The sequence below is a fragment of the Dendrobates tinctorius genome, unplaced genomic scaffold (assembly GCF_039654945.1).
Source record: "Dendrobates tinctorius isolate UK_male_01 unplaced genomic scaffold, ASM3965494v1 ptg000065l, whole genome shotgun sequence".
NCBI lineage: Eukaryota > Metazoa > Chordata > Amphibia > Anura > Dendrobatidae > Dendrobates > Dendrobates tinctorius.
The window spans coordinates 35,709,459-35,731,402 of NW_027361733.1; the positions used below are offsets into that span (position 1 = coordinate 35,709,459).

At 41.5% G+C, this 21,944-nt stretch overlaps 1 protein-coding gene across 2 annotated transcripts in view; it reads left to right on the forward strand.

Moving 5' to 3' along the window:
* Nucleotides 1–21,944, forward strand: part of GATA5 (GATA binding protein 5) — a 40,622-nt gene that overhangs the window by 15,783 nt on the left and 2,895 nt on the right. Inside the window, exons 3-4 of one of the 2 annotated variants that reach the window (XM_073580936.1) lie at nucleotides 7,733–7,902; nucleotides 10,132–10,281. In XM_073580936.1, coding sequence (XP_073437037.1) covers nucleotides 7,733–7,902; nucleotides 10,132–10,281 — 320 coding nt within the window. The remainder of the gene's footprint in view (nucleotides 1–7,732; nucleotides 7,903–10,131; nucleotides 10,282–21,944) is intronic. The other variant, XM_073580937.1, reaches the window with a different exon arrangement.

The following is a 21,944-nucleotide window of genomic DNA, read 5'->3' on the forward strand; positions in this document are numbered from 1 at the left end:
AGAACGTGCTTTGGGGTCAGGGTCACAGGCCTAGAACACTATGTTATGTAAGTTATTATATAGGTATATTTCCTTTGACTATCTAGCTTGTTCTATAGTTTTCCATGAAGTTACAGCAATAAGAGCTGCATTTCATTCCTTTCACTACTGGTGCTGTTTTGCTAGTTAGCGCACCTGGCTTACTTATTCTTGGTTTACTTACTCTTTCTTCCTTTAGTGTTTTTCTCCCATTTTATTAATATACATTTCAATGTACAAAACATGTTTTTAAATTATTTACAACAAAAATTATGTGACTTATGAGGTATTCAGCACCTTTTTCTTTTTTTTGTTGGTGGTGATATAGCTTTTTGGAGACTAAGCCAAATGTAGGACCAGTGGAAAAGGCAATGATATAATTTCATATAATAAAGAACATAATGTAACATCGTGCCTATTCTTTAGATTCCCTATTCCCTTTGAATCCACTTAAAGTGTTGGCAAAAAAAAAACTGCATCAACTGTTCTTTCTTTAAGGTGATTTCACACATATAATTTTTAGAAAAAACTATTTTTTGCAGACATTTTTTTTAAACAATGTGTTCATATGTTCATGTATGGGATGTCTGCAAGAAAACCCACAAAAGCATATTTTTTGTGTTTCCTTTATTTATTTTTTTTGGTGTTTTATGGACCAGGAGTGTTATTTTCAACATGCATTATCTTAAAAGTTTGAATATAAAACAAAGAAATGCTTGAAAAAAAATGCAAGAAAATCATTATTTTTTACAAGCCACAAAAAATGTGAGAGAAATAGGTCTAATGAAGATAAAAAAAATTATTAAAGTCCCATATCAATATCACATAAAAGTTGAAAAAAAAAGTTTGACTGACAAATATCTGTCTTGCCCCAGCCAGCATGGTGGCACAGGGGTTAGCACTGTACGGTGGCTCAGTGATTAGCATTGTTGTCTCTGATTTCCTCCCACACTCCAAAGACATACTGATAGAGAATCTAGATTGTGAGCCCCAATGGGGACAGTGATGATGACGTTGGTAAAATGCAGTGGAATTAATGGTGCTGTAACATCACAAGGACACTCTTTTTTGGGATGTGTCTGATGGCATATTAATGTGCGTCAGGAAAATGTCACAGTGTATACATAAAGCCCAAACGTGGTTTGAACTCGTGTTAAGGCCACATTCAGACAGCAGTGATTTTTCTGTTACTCAAAAAATGGCCCAATTTTCATCAGTGTTTTTTTTATCCACTTTTTATCAGTATTTTGTCAGATTCTTACCATTAGGCTGGGGTCACACTTGCGAGAAACTCGCATGACTTTCGGGTATCAATACCCAGCACTGTCGCCAGCGGTTTGGACCGGAGCGTTCAGCTGCATAGAAATACATGCAGCCGCACACTCCCCGAGTGCCGGCGGCAGTGTCGAGTATTGAGAAGTGAGTCTTGTGAGAGTTTCTCGCAAGTGTGACCCCTGCCTTAGCGATTTTCTTGCATGACAAAAAAAATCCAAGCTTTTCCTATCCATTGCAATGTTAAAAACGGACATAAGACGGACTGCACATGGATGGCAATGTTTGCTGCTAATTTTTCATGGACCTATAGACTTATATTGGTAATTTTGATCCGTGACTTGGATTCAAAACGGACATTCCATTTTTGTTGTAAACCACTTGGTCTGTAAAAAAATACAAACCTAAGAACAGCCATGTAGACTATAATGAGCAAGTGTTCTGTCTATGAAAACACTGATAGAACACATGTGATTTAAGGCCCCGTCACACACAGCGATATCGCCAGCGAGATCGCTGATTTTGTGACGCCACAGCAATCTCGCCAGCGACATCGCTGTGTGTGACAAGGATCAGCGACCGGCCCCCCTGCTGGGTATCGCTGATCGCGCTCCATCGTCCTGGGCCATTTTTTGATCGTTGGTCTCCCGCTGGCCAGCACGCATCGCTGCGTGTGGCAGCGAGAGATCAGCGATGCTGGTTTCCAATGTAAACAGCAGTTATCTAAAGGCCCCGTCACACATAGGGACACACCAGGGATCCCGACAACGATATGACCTTGTCAGGATCGCTGGTGTGTCGCTACATGATCGCTGGTGAGTTGCCAAACAGGCAGCTTCACCAGCGATCAGCACCAGCGACACGCGGGTAGCAAGCGACACACATCGCTTAGTTACCCACTGTGTACCTTAGTTACCAGCGCGCTGGTGCAGGAAGCTGGTAACCAAGGTACACATCAGGTTTCTAAGCGGTGTGCGACACTTAGAAACCCGATGTGTACCTTGGTTACCAGCTCCCTGCACCAGCGCGCTGGTAACTAAGGTGCACATCAGGTTTCTAAGCGCTGCGCGCCGCTTAGAGACCCGATGTTTACCTTAGTTACCAGCGCAAGCTCGCTGATCGCTGGTCTCCCGCCTGCCACAGCGATGCGTGCTGGCCAGCGGGAGACCAGCGATCAAAAAATGTCCTGGCCATTTCAGGACGATCAGCGATACTCGGCAGGGGGGCCATCCGCTGGTAAGTGTCACACACAGCGATCTCGCTGGTGAGATCGCTGTTGCGTCACAAAACTTCTGGATCAGCAGCGATCTCACTAGCGAGATTGCTGTGTGTGACGGGGGCTTAAGAGCCGCGGCTCTTGGATACCCGCTGTTTACATTGGAAACCAGCTTGCTTGCTGGTCCTGATCGCTGGAGGGGCTGTCTATGTGACAGCTCACCAGCAATCAGCCTAACGATGTCCCAGCGATCTCATCCATGTCGGATCGTTGATGGGATCGCTGGGACATCGTTATGTGTAACGGGGCCTTTACAGACATGTGAAGGAGGCCAAAGTAAAACAATCTAGTCATTCTAAAGGTGGCGATATGACTTGGATATCTGTCGGGCAAACGTTTCCTACTATATGCATGCATTTTTGATGTGGAGAGGGGATAAAGCTGCTGCCAGGTACCCCTGTCCCTTCTAGACACCTCTCTGTCCCCCTAAGGACACTTTTGGCAACAGCTTATCTCTCATGAGAATAATGATCAGGCATGTTGAAATCCAACGGCCCAATCCTTCTTTCCTGAAACTTCTGTCATTGAGGAGAGAATCAGGACACAAAGGATGCACATCAGATGATTTTTTTTGGTCCTGACTAAACTTGCTTTTTCAGCCTACTTTTATCAATATGTATGTCCACCTTTAGGCCGGGGTCACACTAACCGGCGCAAAATACGGTCCGTAGTTTACAGGCGTAATACGCATGAATGACCCCTAAATAGTGCTCCGTATGTCATCCGTAAGCAAGGTGTGGTCGCGTATTTAGCGCATGTAAGCATCCGTATGCAATCCGTATGTAATCCGTATGGAATCCGTATGCTGAGATTTTCTCGCTTGCAAAATGGACATATAATGGAGCCCTATGACAGGTTTTATAACACAAACTAAAGAATAGATATAGACACATAGAATATATGTATGTGTATATATATATATATATATATATATATATACATGTCATTGTGACAAACATATATATATATATTTGTACTTCACAGAGTTCTTCATAGCACAATAGCTGCTAATTAACTTGTCGGCTTCTATGAAATCATTCCCCAACCCGACATGAAATGACACATGGTTTACATTCAGTAAAGCATTTCATTTCATGTTTTTTTATATGTCCTTGACTAATAATTAGATGAGGGTTTGTGTGCACAATTTGGGAATTGTAGTTTTTATTTTAAGGGGTTAATTCGTTGTTAAAAAAATGCGTGGGCTTCCCATTGCCCTGTAGCGGTGGCGAATGGGTTAATCTAACAAAGGGTTAATGTCACCTTACAATCGAATGGTGACATTAACCCTTTGTTAGATTAACCCACTCGCCACCAATATAGGGCAATGGGAAGCCAACGCATTTTTTAACAAAGAATTAACCCCTTAAAATAACAGCTACAACTCCCAAATTTTGCACACAAACCCGCATCTAATTATTAGTCAAGGACATATAAAAAAACATGAAATGAAATGCTTTACTGAATGTAAACCATGTGTCATTTCATGTCGGGTTGGGGAATTATTTGATAAGAGTTAATTAGCGGCTATTCTGCTATGAAGAACTCTGTGAAATATAAATATATATATGTTTTTCACAATGACGTGTATGTGTATATATATATATGTATTCTATTGTGTATAGAATCATAGAATCGTAGAGTTGGAAGGGACCTCCTGGGCCATCTGGTCCAACCCCCTGCTCAAAGCAGGATTCGCTAAATCATCCCAGTCAGATGTCTGTCCAGCCTCTGTTTGAAGACTTCCATTGAAGGAGAACTCACCACTTCTCGTGGCAGCCTGTTCCACTCATTGATCACTCTAACTGTCAAAAAGTTTTTTCTAATATCTATTCTGTATATATCTATTCTTTCTTTCTTAAACCTGTCAGTGTGAGTTTACTGTATCGTGCACTGAATTGCAGGCTTTTCTAAAAGACACCGGGTGCGTATTTCTCGCAAGTCACACATCTGGTCCGTGTGTAATCCGTATTTTTTGTGCACCCATAGACTTGCATTGGCGTATTACGGGCGTAGTACGCTGACAATCACAGCATGCTGCGATTGGCACGGACCGTAGAATACGCCCGAGAAATATATGGCTGTTGGGAGCAAACTCATAGAGAATCATTGGTCCGTGTGTAACGCGTGCTTTTTACGCCTCTCACTCATCCGTATTCCTCTCTAGTGTGACCCCGGCCTCAGGCTTTTATATCTGATAAACTCAAAATGTGATTTATATATATTTATACCGTATATGGTGCGGATTTAGACTTTGTTCACTTTGATGCTCTGTCTGCTGCTTTTTTTCAGCATAGATCCATTATGATCTAATTTGAGCTTTACCATAACAGATCCCTATGGAACCCATTGACTTCTATCTGTCTGTCTATCTTAGCCTCTGGTAAAGCATTGTCTACCTGCGGAGGGCAACCTGTACACTCCATTTCTACTCTTCCCTAATTTGGAAGGTGCTGTGCCATTTTGTTTTTCACCTTAGGCAGCAATAAAACTAGGCAGACTGCTGAATGCTTCCATAATTTCTCTAAGATGAACACCAAGGTGCCTATTCCATCTTCCCCTGCACAGCGCTAGTGTCTGTATACATCAAAGTGTCCATTTCATGTACTCATCTATCTCCATGTCAGGGTTGTCCTCAGACTGGAGGATGCTCACAACTTTTTGGATTGACTGGGGAATCTGCCCCCCTGCCCCTTCCTCCCACTCTCAGGGTCTGCCATTTGTCAACTGTAAAGTCTGGGTGATAGATTTGTATTGTAGGAGCTGACCAAAAACTGTCCAAACCCTGAGCTGTGAGCCATAAGCATTCCATCAGCCCCCAGCCTGCCTGTCGCCAGCAGTCAGCATGGAAAACTATGTGATGGAGTTCAGGAAAGTTTCCAAGCCCCCTCCTCCTTTTATCATCTTACAATAACATTGCACTAATCATTTATTGTCCATCTCTATGGGGGCTGCTGGGAAAGGAAGCACAAGTCTTTTTTTGGTGAGAAAGGGTTAATCTTTTCAGGTATGCACGAAAGAGTTAACAAGACTGCCTCAATCAGTCTTCATTTCCACCCCCTCTTCTCTCTGAAAATTCACCCTTGTGCCAGTGGGGAGCTATGTATCACTCACACAAATTAATACATGTTAGCGTGCACAGGGCTTGGCAGCCATACATTACACATAAAATACTGTCCTCCTGTACATTAGAGGCAGGTCACCGCCAGCACACCCAAATAGACATTACAGCATTTAACATTAAGCCGAGTGCAGCTGAAATGTGACAAAAATGTAAAATGTGCCAGTAATAGAGAAGGCCAGATCAGAAAACAACACCGCGTATTAAACATTAACCCACGCGCAATAGCGTCGCTTGTGCAGCACAAAACAAGGCGACCTCCATTCCACCAGATCCCAGAATCCAGTAACATTCCCATGTCACACAGTGATCCTTCATCGCCCTGAACTCTGATGGTTCATGTAACACTGTACTGCCATTGAACACATAACATTCATTTTCCACCCTCGGCCAGTTTTGTTGTATATTCCCTAGAGGGGTTACTCTGGTCCCTGAATATTTCTCCGCTGCTAAATGTCCCATAATATTTAAAGGGAAATTTTACCATTGCTTATATTTGCCAGAATTATTTACGATTGGGTTAGAAATGCAACCTAGACCTGCAGGTAATGTGGAGGTCTGTGGTACCAGAAAGAAGTATCTATCTATCTATCTATCTATCTATCTATCTATCTATCTATTATCTATCTATATATCTATCCCCTATCTGTCTATCTATCTATTCCATATATATCTATCTATCTATCTATCCCCTATCTATCTATCTCATATCTATCTATCTACCTATCTATTTCATATCTATCTATCTCACATCTATCTATCTCTGTCTATCTATCCCATATCTATCTATCTATCTATCTATCTATCTAATAAATCAAAAAAAGGGCAGCACTACCAAAATTAAATAGTTGGTGCAAAACCTATTCAGCAGTGTCCAAACAGCCAAATTAACAAAAGTAAAAAAAATAGGCAGCACTCAAATTAAATGTGAAAAAAAGTGGATACTTTACTGATCCTCCAGTGGCAACGTTTCAACGGTGACCCGTCTTTATCAAGCTTGATAAAGACGGGTCACCGTTGAAACGTTGCCACTGGAGGATCAGTAAAGTATCCACTTTTTTTCACATTTAATTTGAGTGCTGCCTATTTTTTTTACTTTTATCTATCTATCTATCTATCCCATATCTATCTATCTATCTATCTATCTACCTATCTATCCCATATCTATCTATCTATCATCTATCTATCTATCTATCTCTACAATATATCTATGTAACTAGTTTTTATAGATGTGTGAGAAATTGTTTAAACATTTACAAATAACTAATTGTTCTTGTCTACATTATTTTCTGCAAATGTGTAATAACTTTGTAGTGAGGAATCTGATCAAATGTAACTCATAGGTTCTGAATAATATTGTATATTGTACTTTTGTGTGTTCACCCCTTTGTTACTAATGTGGAGGACTTGTTCTCAAATAAACATTGTGTTCATTTTGTAACTTCTATTTTTATTCCACTTTGTGCTCTGTGGAATGGACAGTAATTTGCGATCAGGAAATCTTCATGCTGATGCTGGCTGTTCATTTTATTATGTGTCTGTATTCAGAGTGCATTACAGTGAAGTGAGTAAATTGAGGGTCTTTTGGGCCCACCTTTCATTATAACTTAGTCATCACCTAACCTAATAATGTGACATCTTTGTAATTTGTTCTCAGGGACATGGACTCTCTTGTTGGGACCTGGAAGCTGTCTCCGTTTAGTACTTTTGGTGCATTATGGTTTCATACTATGAAGAAGTTCAGATAAATCCCCTCTAGTTAATTCTTGGTTAGGAGCATCTTCACAGCTAACCATTTCCATTTCTCACAGATCTTTCCTCATTAACGCTACTATAATGTTATTATATGGTGGTTTTAGTGGGCAATATTGTAGGGTCTGTATTACGGCCATAATACATAGACTTCTCTGGTGATTTAAGTTCCCTTCAGTAGAACAAGGTCATGGTGGGATCCAGATTAGTATTTAGCTTGGTAAATCTTCATACTTTTACCCATCTACTCATTCTTTTTCATTTATCAGTAATTATCGCATTTCTGTCCACAGAATACCTTGAAGATTTCCATGCAGAAGGAAGAGAATGCGTGAACTGCGGAGCAATGTCCACCCCTCTGTGGAGACGAGATGGCACCGGGCACTACCTGTGTAACGCCTGCGGGTTGTACCATAAGATGAATGGAATCAACCGGCCACTCATCAAGCCACAGAAAAGACTGGTAAGAGATTCAATTCAATCATTTTTTTTATCATCTTAAGTAGTAGTCTCCAACATATGGCTTACCAAAACTACAAGTCCCAGCATCCCCTAACAGCCAGAGGGCATTGATTCCACTGTGTCCCTTTACCTATTTTTCTTGCATCAATACTACCGCGAAAATTCAGTATTTCATCCTCTTTATTAAAATCAATGGCAAAATATATAATACATGGTAGTGCAAGTCCTACAGATCGAAAACTGCTCCCTGCTCTTCTTCATGTATAGAGTCAGGACTTCACCTGTGTAATGTCCGCATGATATAATAGACATGTGAACAAGGGCACTGACATACAAAGAGGACAGATAAAAATAACCGTGCTTTTAGGTGCTGGTTTACTCCAGCACCCATAAACGCCTCAAAAAGAGGTCCTAGGGCATTCATTCCACTTTCATGACCATATGCAAGGGACAAGAGCATCCTGGATTGGGATGTCTCTCTCTAGATGCAATTGTCCCATTATAGACAGAAAACCTCTGTAATACAGAATGTGATGGAAATCAGACACACAGATATAACATGGACCCTAGATTTCTATAATTTCCAAATCCATGCATTTCTGTAATATGGTCGGGTGCACGTTCGCTTTCTGTCGTCTTCAGAAACTTTTTCTTTTAAACACCATATGGGGAAGCCATCGGCCATAGACCTTTTATAGTGCACTTGCTTTTGATTAACACCAAGAAATCAGATTTTCTGCGAGGTGCAAGATCTGAGATCTCCATGGAGCGTGATGTGTGAGGATAAAGGGTTATTGGGGGCCTCTGCTCAGGAGTAAGCCGCATTCTCTGAAAGCGGTTAGTTGCGTTCTCTCCGGAGTATTACTGGCATTAATATCAGCTTCTGGAGAATCCATCACAAGATAAAGATTTACACAGCGGAGGCATCTGCAAGAAAAATCGTACATTTAGTCTCCATTTTTTAATTCTCTGTTGCTACTATAGATGAGATTCCCTTAAAAGGCTCCACTCAGTGGTGAGCTAGCACCTACAGTGGATATGGAAAGTATTCAGACCTCTTTAAATTTTTCACTCTTTGCTTCATTGCCTCCATTTGGTAAATTCAAAAAAGTTCATTTTTTTCTCTTTAATGTACACTCTGCACCCCATCTTGACTGAAAAAAGCAGAAATGTACACATTTTTGCAAATTTATTAAAAAAGAAAAACTGAAATTTCAGTTTTTCTTTATTAATAAATTTGCAAAAATGTGTACATTTCTGTTTTTTTTCAGTCAAGATGAGGTGCAGAGTGTACAGTAATGAGAAAAAAATGAGCTTTTTTGAATTTACCAAATGGCTGCAATGAAACAAAGAGTGAAAAATTTAAAGGGGTCTGAATACTTTCCATACTCACTGTATGTGTTTTTCTGTATCGTCTCTCTCCTATCCTTCGGGAACACATTTGTCTGTATTAGAGCTGGATGCACACATTTATTTACTTTTGGCCACATCCATCTTTAGGGCTTGGGCAGGCAATCTGATCATAAAAATCAGAAGAGTGCTATCCGTCATTTGACTGGTAGCACTTGCTTCCATGTTATTCTTTGAATCCATGCATATGTCCGATTGTTTTTTCTCGGACCTAGTGGACCAAGGCAAGGATTCGAAGCATGCACAAGTTGCTTCCGATTATCGGATTGCACTCATCCATTCATGTCTATGGGTCCGTGCAAAAAATTTGGACCATTCTCAGATGACAAGTGTGAGTCTTGGGCTGTATAGAGAAGAAGATGTTTTGACAATCTCCTAACATCATGGCTGTAGTCCCATCCTTCACTTTTATTAAAGGGGGTTTTTGCTATGTTTTTAAAGTTATCAGTGGGAAGCTTCACTGCTAAAAGAGAAAAAGAAATAAAGCATAATTGCTAGAGATGAAAAAATTGATTCACAGGATCTTGGTCCAGCAGCCAGGTCAGTTTTCAATGGCCGCTGGATGGGAGAACCGAAAACCACCTCCCATATTTCCAGCTCCTCTTTTGATTAGCTGGCCTCCTGTGTGTGTCACTCCGCAAAACAATGTTGTCATGCTAGGCCAACTAATCAAGAGAAGAATCCGGGATGTAGGTATGCCGTGGTTCGCGAGTCTCCCGTCCACCGGCCATGGAATACTGGCCTGTCGGCCGGACCAGGGTCCTGCAAATCAATTTGCTCATCTATAGTAATTACCATTGCAATCTGTACCCCATTCCAGCTGTCTGTCTCCGCCGGACCAGAAGAGATGACATCGCAACCACAACAGTCTCTGATTGGTTCCATGGTCAGGTGGTGTTCAACACGTCATGACTTCCGGTCCAGCGAAAACTGTTGGAGCAGCAACACTGGAGGGAGGCAGATTACGATGGTAAGTATGCTTTCTTTATATTTCTTTCAGTAGGGTGGTTTCCCAGTGATAACTTTAAAATACAGTGGAAACTCCCTTTAAAAAACCCTTAGTGACCACCAATACAACTTAAAACTGACCTGAGATATATGTGAATAGTATCCCGCGATGGGTGAAAATGCAGCAGCTGTACCCAATAGTTGGCACCCAGTGTTGACACCAACCATAAGTGTTTAACCCTTAGATGTTGCCGTCAACAGGGACTAGGCATTTAGATGGTTAATAAGAGTGTGGGGCTCCCTCTTTAACCTCATCAGCACCCTGAGATCCTGATTGTGTGGTCCTGATGTCTGCCATGGCAATTCAACGGCCAAATATCAGCCTTAGAGTCTGAAAGCTTACAGTGACCTGTTCAGAAGTTAGAAACATTTAGGTGGCAAAAATAAAATTTTTCATACCAGTCATGTCACTTTGCATTATTTCCTGGAAAGCACCCTAACGGTTAATAAACAATATGACAGCATTTTTTTAATATGTTGAGGGAGGGGTGCTATTTTTAAAATTGTCTCACTTTTGTTTTTTTCCAATCTATAGGTCCCCCCAAAGTCAATTCAAAACTGAATATGTCCCTAAAGAAATGTTTTGTAAATTTCCATGAAAAAAATAAAAAATTACTGCTACAATTTTAAAGTTTTTAACAAAATAAAAGAGCACTTTAAAGATGATGCTGATGTAAAGCAGAGATGAGAGAAATGTTATTTATTAACTATTTTGTCAAGTTTGTGCTATTTTTTATAAATAAATGCAAACTAAAATTACCCTTATCATAAAATATATCGTGTCACGAAAAAAAGTCGCAAATTCACTGGGATATGTTGAAACATTCCAGAGTTACTGCCACATAAAGTGACACATCAGATTCGAAAAATTTGGCCCGGTCACTAAGGGGATAGGAAAAGTTATAGCTATACAGCCCAATTCTCACACTAAGGGTGCAGTCAGATCGCCGTATATAAATTGGACCTTGACAGCTTCATGTATTTCTATGCAGCTTTCACACTCGGGTCGAGGAGCCAACGGCCAGTCCATGCACTGCGTTCCGATCTTAGACCGATTTATGCAGATGTCTGACTGCGACCTAATCAGGGATGTAGCAAAATAAATATATAAAAATACACTACAGTTGTGTGTATACAGATCCTATACAGACAAATGTATCTTCATGGTAAAAGACTACATACATGCAAAGGATACCCAAAGGATAGGAGATGGAAGAAGTAGAGAAACACAATGTCTGCTAGCCATGGGGACACAAAGGTCTGCATAGAAGCTGGAGTCACAAGTTTTTTTTTTTTATTTAAGACTTGCTAAAGTTACTTTTTTTTTTTTTTTTTTTTTTTTTACATTTTGCACATCTAATAGCTTCAGACTTGTGGCTTAACAAAGTCATAAAATTCTAGCCATAGTCCCATCCCCTGATGATGCTGCATCTGTGGAGAAACATGTTGGGGGACATGTGCTCTAGGAAAAACTGTCCTGTTTGCCCTACAATGTTGACCTCCCGGGGTGTCACTAAGTGATATTTGGAAATTGTCTCTACATTATATTAGAATTGTTTAGGCAATATAGGGACAGAATGATTCATGTTTAGTTTTACCACACTATTTTAATCCATAATAAAAGTTGAACTTTAGGACTTGTCAGTGAAGGTTCCTATTGGGTCATCCCAAATTGTACAGAGTTGTATTATATAACCCTCCCAAGCCCTTACAAGATCTCCACACTTTGCACATTGAAAGCCATAAAAGTTGAATCTCGACCACCTTGCACACATGCATGCTCAGTTTAACTAAGCGTACTTTTGTTTTCAACGGGAAGAGTGGAATAAGCTTCTGTTCACACAGTTCTCACAGCAGCTTATCTTCCCTGAGAACAAAGGATCAAGGATGAAATTCAACATGCCTCATCTTGCTTTTCCCTGACATCATTTACGGAGGGCTATCAGGAAATCCCTATACACATTAGAGAGATGATCATTCTATTGAAAGTATCGAGTTTGGCAGACTTTTCTCTGTATATACAGTGCCTACAAGTAGTATTCAACCCCCTGCAGATTTAGCAGGTTTGATAAGATGCAAATAAGTTAGAGCCTTCAAACTTCACACAAGAGCAGGATTTATTAACAGATGCATAAATCTTACAAACCAAAAAGTTATGTTGCTCAGTTAAATTTTAATAAATTTTAAACATACAAGTGTGGGTCAATTATTATTCAACCCCTAGGTTTAATATTTTGCGGAATAACCCTTGTTTGCAATTACAGCTAATAATCGTCTTTTATAAGACCTGATCAGGCCGGCACAGGTCTCTGGAGTTATCTTGGCCCACTCCTCCATGCAGATCTTCTCCAAGTTATCTAGGTTCTTTGGGTGTCTCATGTGGACTTTAATCTTGAGCTCCTTCCACAAGTTTTCAATTGGGTTAAGGTCAGGAGACTGACTAGGCCACTCCAACACCTTGATTTTTTGCCTCTTGAACCAGGCCTTGGTTTTCTTGGCTGTGTGCTTTGGGTCGTTGTCTTGTTGGAAGATGAAATGACGACCCATCTTAAGATCCTTGATGGAGGAGCGGAGGTTATTGGCCAAAATCTCCAGGTAGGCCGTGCTAGCCATCTTCCCATGGATGCGGACCAGATGGCCAGGCCCCTTGGCTGAGAAACAGCCCCACAGCATGATGCTGCCACCACCATGCTTGACTGTAGGGATGGTATTCTTGGGGTCGTATGCAGTGCCATCCAGTCTCCAAACGTCACTTGTGTGGTTGGCACCAAAGATCTCGATCTTGGTCTCAGCAGACCAGAGAACCTTGAACCAGTCTGTCTCAGAGTCCTCCAAGTGATCATGAGCAAACTGTAGACGAGCCTTGACATGACGCTTTGAAAGTAAAGGTACCTTACGGGCTCGTCTGGAACGGAGACCATTGCGGTGGAGTACGTTACTTATGGTATTGACTGAAACCAATGTCCCAACTGCCATGAGATCTTCCCGGAGCTCCTTCCTTGTTGTCCTTGGGTTAGCCTTGACTCTTCGGACAAGCCTGGCCTCGGCACGGGAGGAAACTTTCAAAGGCTGTCCAGGCCGTGGAAGGCTAACAGTAGTTCCATAAGCCTTCCACTTCCGGGTGATGCTCCCAACAGTGGAGACAGGTAGGCCCAACTTCTTGGAAAGGGTTTTGTACCCCTTGCCAGCCTTGTGACCCTCCACGATCTTGTCTCTGATGGCCTTGGAATGCTCCTTTGTCTTTCCCATGTTGACCATGTATGAGTGCTGTTCACAAGTTTGGGGAGGGTCTTAAATAGTCAGAAAAGGCTGGAAAAAGAGATAATTAATCCAAACATGTGAAGCTCATTGTTCTTTGTGCCTGAAATACTTCTTAATACTTTAGGGGAACCAAACAGAATTCTGGTGGTTTGAGGGGTTGAATAATAAATGACCCTCTGAATAAACTTTTCACAATTTAAAAAAAAATTAAACAAAGAAATAACATTCTTTTTTGCTGCAGTGCATTTCACACTTCCAGGCTGATCTACAGTCCAAATGTCACAATGCCAAGTTAATTCCGAATGTGTAAACCTGCTAAATCTGCAGGGGGTTGAATACTACTTGTAGGCACTGTATATATGTAAGGTATGGACAGGACTGTAGTCGTGACCTGTATTACTGTAGCAGCTGTGTTCAGTCTTTCCCCTACATGAAACAATACTCTTCTCCTCGGCATACTTGCATCTCCAGATTCAGCCTCACCCGGGCACTTCCCGGGCCATAATGGTCCCTCTTCTAGGCGACCCTGATTAATGGAGACACAGTCCGAGACAACTTTAATACTTTCTTTACTTAGGATTTCGCACGTTACATCCACAGTTGGTACATCATAACATTTGCTTGCTTCCTCATCTTTCCCTTGTTTGCTGTCACTTCTGTGCATTACATGCTCGAACCGGACCGCTTTAGACTGCTTCCCAGTTCCTTCCTAGCCTGACCTCGCTATAATGACATTTCCTTCAGCCTGTTTCGCCCCAGACATGAATTCATCAGTCACTACGTTTGATGACCCCTGGTGAAGCATGCGGCCCGTCTGTACTGATCTTGTCGAAGCTCCAACTCCCTTCATCTCCTTAGTCCAGCCAACTTCTGCCCTAAAAGCATTGACCCAGGTGATCAGATGCCACATCTTCCTTTTCCTGTACTGACCCACTGCTAAGACTTGCAGTGGCTGTGGGTAACGTGGGCTATAACGACTTAACGTTGTGTGATTGCCTAGCTGTCCGGGCCTATAGCCCATGTGGACACTTGGGCGCCCTGGCCCCATCAGACTAAACTGCTCTTCAGCACTAACCTTAACTCCCAGAAGCCCCTCCTACAATGAACCCTCTATGAACATCCTATCAGGCCCCACTAGTGTGCCCCCATCTAGTGGCCCGCAACATCATTACATCTACCCGGTCTATGGGGGAACTATGTACTAAGAGTGCCCTCCTCTAATGTCCCAAGAAGAATGCACTAGCTTACCCTAACTATACATAGAGAGCAGACACATAATATTATACAATACACAATGGTAACACGTACATGTGGCAATAACATTAAAGACTGGCGATAATACATATTTCTATGTAGCAGTACCGCAGACGTTAATCAGAAACATTATAATACAGCAATATATACAGTACATAGTAACATAGGAGGGATAACTCTGAGGGAAGGAAATAAGAAAACATCACTTTTCAACTTCTTACATATAGACTGTTTACAGAATAAAGACATGAATGCAGAATTATGTTATGTATTTAGATGGAATGGATGTAATGATACCAGATATAATGTATATAGATAGATGCCTCCAGCACTTCAGGGATAAGAGGAATCGGAGCTCGTGATGCATATAATGCACAGTCATCGGCAAGCAGAAAGCGGCTTTAACAGAAGGGTAACATGCGGCTCTTGTGTAATATGGAAGGAATCATACATCACAGGTCGTTTATACATCATGGCTTTACTTACATACAGGGTGCAGCCAGCCAGGGCTGACACAAGCCGAGCTATTAGCACGGTACATTATAAATGGCTGCAACATGAATAGAGCAGAACTTTGTACCCGGAGAATTCAGTAATGTAGAAGGCAGCACGTGATATTGACTGGCTGAGAGAATGGGGCTGTGGTGTCTGAGGATGGTCCGGAGATGGCAGCAGTGTTATAAAGCCGAGTTCACACTCAGGAGAATTTGATGACTGAGAAAGATCCTGCATAACTCTATGGGATCAGCAATGAGATACCAAATGACGGTATAGCTTTTACGTGTTTACTTTGCTGAGGATTTGCGATGTATTTCATCCTTTTAATTATTTTTATAAGGCTATACGTATCATGAGGAAAGACACGGCAGCTTTTATAGGACTCGTATATAAGGTGAAGGGGGTTCCCACCCCTGGTTAGCACAGGATGTTCTGCTTCCCAGTGGCTGATGGGCTCCTCTTCTCCGTTAGAACTGTTGTTGTTATTATTATTATTAACTGAAGAGCCCGGCGTTGCCCGGGCATTGTAACTAACTGTGGCTAGTTATACCAAATTATAATGATTATATCTATATATATATATATAAAGCTGAGTGTATAGCCCTGCCCACTCCGCATAGCCACATTCACTATAATATTCCACATCATCTCATAAGCCAGAGCCACCAGACTACTATCCCTAATATCCCACATCATCCCGTCAGAGCCACCAGACTAATACCCCTAATATCCCACATCATCCCGTCAGACAGAGCCACTGGACTACTACCACTAATATCCCACACCATCCCGTCAGAGCCACCGGACTACTATTCCTAATATACCACATCATCCCGTCAGCCAGAGCCACCGGACTACTACCCCTAATATCCCACATCATCCTGTCAGAGCCACCGGACTACTACCCCCTAATATCCCACATTATCCTGTCAGCCAGACCAACCGGACTACTACCCCTAATATGCCACATGATCCCGTCAGAGCCACTGGACTACTATCCCTAATATCCCACATCATCCCATCAGAGCCACCGGACAACTACCACTAATATCCCACATCATCCCGCCAGTCGGCAGTGTGTGGCGGGATGATGTGGGATTTCTCTGACCTTTCCCGGCGCCTGCGCACTGCAGTACTTTGCTCTGCCCTCAACAGAGCAGAGAAGTACGCCTGCGCAGGAGCGCGATGCCGGGAGCAAGGAAGCAAGCAGGAGAGCGGCATCACATGAAGATGGGAGACACCAGACCCGGACCTGCGACACCCATCAGACCGGACTGCATCGGATCGCCCCCCGGGTGAGTATAATAAAATGTATTTTTCTTATCTTTCAGGTCGGACTGGGGGCTTTTCTACAGCATTCTAGAATGCTGTAGATAAGCCCTGAAAGGGGGCGGCCGCATCTTATAGCGGCCAAAACTGCTGACAGGTTCAATTTAAAATATTATGAGCAAGGTAAGAAATAAAAGCTGAGTTCTGATTGGATGCTGTGGGCCCCAATTTTTTATAAGAATTTTAATTGTCCCATTATATCTCTGTGTAATCAGCATCCCTATAATGAATTATATTGCGTTAATTAAGGTCAAAACTTGTGTAACCCCCCAGTTCCAGATGCTGGACAGGCTTACCACACCACATCTTTAGATTTTCATCCATCCATTTAATGATCCTCTTAGTAATAAAGCTCTTTGTGTTTTGGCCTCGACTGTTCGTCTTCCATTTCTGTGACATCTGAAATCGCTTAATAGGAAATAATTTTTTACTTTGGAAATATCTTTGGCAAACGAACTTATTAATGCGAAGCAATTTCTAGTAGAGCGTTCAGATCTTCACATTACAGTACCACTCGGCTGACGGATGGTCCTATACCGTGCAGGGAGACCAATGACCTTTCGACTATTTTGTAGGGGAGGGGATCATATTCGAAGGGTCGTTCACAGAGGGTTAGTGCACGTTCAGTGATGTCTTTGGTTCATTTATAGATGTGTATTTATAGTCATCGTTCTGGTATCTTGCTGATTCTGAGCGAAACATTTCACTCCGTGTTACACAGGATAATATTTTTCATACCCACTGCAAGTCCATTGTTGAGAAAAAGGCAACAGTTCAAATATAAGAGCAAATGCCCCTTTACACTGGCCCATAATCAGCATTGTAACACTACGCATTCCCGATCACTGGGCAATGGAAACATGTTGGCCATCAGCAGATGAGTGACCAAAATGGATTTCTTACATGGGCATAAAATCACTGTTGCCAGATGCGAATTTGCTGCCGATAACATGCAAACTATATGCAGACTGAATGATAATATTATTATTATTCTCCTCTATACAGTTTACATTGGCTTGTGTATACCTGCCTTAAGTGATCGTCGATTGATTTGCTTTTTCATTGATTGGCGCTCGATATGGGCAGAAATCTACCCAGCTCTGCTCAATAACAGTGACATGGATCATAGGCAGCTTAGGTTAACCTCTTAGTCTTGGTTCACCCCACGTTTTTTATGTTGTAAGCAAAAAAAAGCCTGATCTGTTCTAAAACTTTTGCAAACAGATGCATTTGAAACAGAATCTATTAGTAGGATCAACCCTTCTAAGTCATCTATATGGCATGTAGGTCATAGGAAGCTGAATAAAATGATACCTTTATATCTGCTATCCGATATCTTATTCCAAAGAAATCCACATCTTTCTTAATATGTAAATGAGCTGTTCAGATCTATAGACAGGACACTGATCTGCATGAGAGTCTGCCTCCAGAGATTAATAAAATTAAAGGGGGTGGGGAGAGATACCAGTGTGAGACATGTAGTTCTCACACTAGCAAAGCCTCCTTCATGTAAAATAAGCTCTGGAGGCAGATTCTCAGGGAAATCTCCATCCCACCCATAGATCTTAACAGTTCATTTACAAATATTAAGAAAAATGTGGATTTCAAGGTATTCAAGCTATCAAGGTATCATTTTATCTAGCTTCCTATGCCCTACATGCCCATGTAGACTGCTTAGAATGGTTGATCCCTCTGCCAGATGGCCTTTAAAGCAGGTATGGTATATCTGAGTTACTGTTAACATACAGTCATGGCCAAAAGTATTGACACCCCTGCAATTCTGTCAGATAATACTCAGTTTCTTCCTGAAAATGATTGCAAACACAAATTCTTTGGTATTATTATCTTCATTTAATTTGTCTTAAATGAAAAAACACAAAAAGAATTGTCCTAAAGCCAAATTGGATATAATTCCACACCAAACATAACAAAGAGGGTGGACAAAAGTATTGGCACTGTTCGAAAAATCATGTGATGCTTCTCTAATTTGTGTAATTAACAGCACCTATAACTTACCTGTGGCACCTAACAGATGTTGGCAATAACTAAATCACACTTGCAGCCAGTTGACATGGATTAAAGTTGACTCAACCTCTGTCTTGTGTCCTTGTGTGTACCACATTGAGCATGGAGAAAAGAAAGAAGACCAAAGAACTGTCTGAGGACTTGAGAAACCAAATTGTGAGGAAGCATGAGCAATCTCAAGGCTACAAGTCCATCTCCAAAGACCTGAATGTTCCTGTGTCTACCGTGCGCAGTGTCATCAAGAAGTTTAAAGCCCATGGCACTGTGGCTAAACTCCCTAGATGTGGCCGGAAAAGAAAAATTGACAAGAGATTTCAACGCAAGATTGTGCGGATGTTGGATAAAGAACCTCCACTAACATCCAAACAAGTTCAAGCTGCCCTGCAGTCCGAGGGTACAACGGTGTCAACCCGTACTATCCGTCGGCATCTGAATGAAAAGGGACTGTATGGTAGGAGACCCAGGAAGACTCCACTTCTTACCCCGAGACATAAAAAAGCCAGGCTGGAGTTTGCCAAAACTTACCTGAAAAAGCCTAAAACATTTTGGAAGAATGTTCTTTGGTCAGATGAGACAAAAGTAGAGCTTTTAGGGCAAAAGCATCAACATAGAGTTTACAGGAGAAAAAAGAGGCATTCAAAGAAAAGTACATGGTCCCTACAGTCAAACATGGCGGAGGTTCCCTGAAGTTTTGGGGTTGCTTTGCTGCCTCTGGCACTGGACTGCTTGACCGTGTGCATGGCATTATGAAGTCAGAAGACTACCAACAAATTTTGCAGCATAATTTAGGGCCCAGTGTGAGAAAGCTGGGTCTACCTCAGAGGTCATGGGTCTTCCAGCAGGACAATAACCCAAAACACACTTCAAAAAGCACTAGAAAATGGTTTGAGAGAAAGCACTGGAGACTTCTAAGGTGGCCAGCAATGAGTCCAGACCTGAATCCCATAGAACACCTGTGGAGAGATCTAAAAATGGCAGTTTGGAGAAGGCACCCTTCAAATATCAGGGACCTGGAGTAGTTTGCCAAAGAAGAATGGTCTAAAATTCCAGCAGAGCATTGTAAGAAACTCATTGATGGTTACCGGAAGCAGTTGGTCGCAGTTATTTTGGCTAAAGGTTGTGCAACCAAGTATTAGGCTGAGGGTGCCAATACTTTTGTCCGGCCCATTTTTGGAGTTTTGGGTGAAATGATCAATGTTTTGCTTTTTGCTTCATTCTCTTTTGCGTTTTTTTATTTAAGACAAATTAAATGAAGATAATAATACCAAAGAATTTGTGTTTGCAATCATTTTCAGGAAGAAACTGAATATTATCTGACAGAATTGCAGGGGTGTCAATACATTTGGCCATGACTGTATATGTTGACTCCATTTACATCCATTTGAAAAAGAAAATGGAAGTGCCAAGAAATCAAATGACTTTCTCAGACGAAAAACATGAAAAAATGGATGAAAATTGATGAAAACATACAACAAAACCTTCCATATACTGCATGAATATCAACAACAGATACTTTTTCCATCTATTTGTTTTTTTTAGAATAAAAAAGCACAATAGACCGTGTTTTTTGCATTCTGAAATTAAACCAATTGATGGAAATATGTGCACAAACATAGTCAAAACGGATACAAATTTGACAAATCTTTTTCCATTCATTATATTCTATTCAAATAAGTATCCTTTTATTTGTTTTTTTTTTACAGTACAAACAGATGCGTCAACTACACCACAAAAACATGGTGTGAAACAGGCCTTACCGCTAAAGCTGGGTTTACATATGTCAACCACGGCTGTCAAATGACCACCGATCGGCTACATGCACACTAATTGGTAGTGACATAACGGCTTATTTAGACAGTCCTCAGTTCTGCGTGTACAGCTAATATGATTGTTTTGTGCGCATAGAATATCATTCTCTCGGCAGCACGTCTCCATTTTGCAGGGGGCAATGTGCTGATGATAAAGATGATTTTTAAGCAAGTTTAAAGATGTATTCTCAAGTTTGAAAGTTATCCCTTATCTATTGCGTAGGAGTTCTCCTCCTGGTCCATGGGGTCCGACCATTGTGACCGCCACCAATTTCGAGAACCACGCCCTGGCATTGACTGACAGCCAACTTTAATTCTGAGCTGGCTGTCAGTCAGTGTCAGGGCGTGGTTTCAGCTGCTGCTCACTATGCACTGAGCGGTGACTGAAGCAGCGCCGGCCCACCCCTGTGACTGAAAGCCTGAGGCTGCCAGGAAAAATACAGTACATTTCCTCCTGGAAGATCCTGGGATCTAAGTGCTGGTGCAGGTTCAGATCGCTATTAACCTTCAGATTAACCCCATATCTGCAGGCTAATAATGCTTTTTTTTAGATGACAGGTTCCCTTTAATCAGTTATTATTCATCTTTCACTGCCTCAATTATTATAATTTTTCCATACGGACATTATGAGACTGTCTTGATTCATCTTTAGATGTGAGGTGCTTATCTTCTTCTGAAAGTGACCTACAGTATGTGGTTTTCAGGTAATTTAGTCTCTGATCATCTCATTATTATTTTTTTTTTACAAGAAATGTTTTTTTCTGTACATACACATACTGTAGAATTACTCCATAAACCAAAGATAAAACAGAACACTGAAAATCCTCTTCCGTGGTGAAACATGGCGCTGTTCTCTTCTATATAAATAAACCGCACAGTTCAAAGTTTGGGACTGAGGTTGTTCCAGACGAGGTCAGGACGTTGCCAGGGAAATGTGACCGGCCCCTTTCATTTAAAGTAAACTGAGAGGAAATTAGGAGTAAAATATCGTTCTTCTCCTGTCCTTGACAAGCCCCTGGGCCTTGCAATCGTCCATCACTAGCGCTCAAGATTTAGGATTTAGGGAGGAACATTTTCAGAGACAATATTTTTGGAAGCAGCTAATGGAGACTCTGCCTTTCTCTGCCTGTCTCCAGCTCTGGAGCTGCCAGGAAATAATGACTTAACCCTTACTGGGCAGGGAAGTATTGCAGACCTTCTAAGATAAAGAAAAGAAATAAACACCACAATCATTTCACTACATTGTCCATTACTGTCTTAGCCACACGTTCCACCCATTCATGGACCCAGTAATGAATTATCATTGCTGTTGGCTATAGTAAGCACCTACAGGAACAATGTATAAGATTTTTACCATGTCGAAACTCTGGCAAAAAGCTGGAACCCTTACATCTACACCATTACATCTTTAAAGGTGATTTTTGGGGCCTATTACAATGTGTTATAGTAA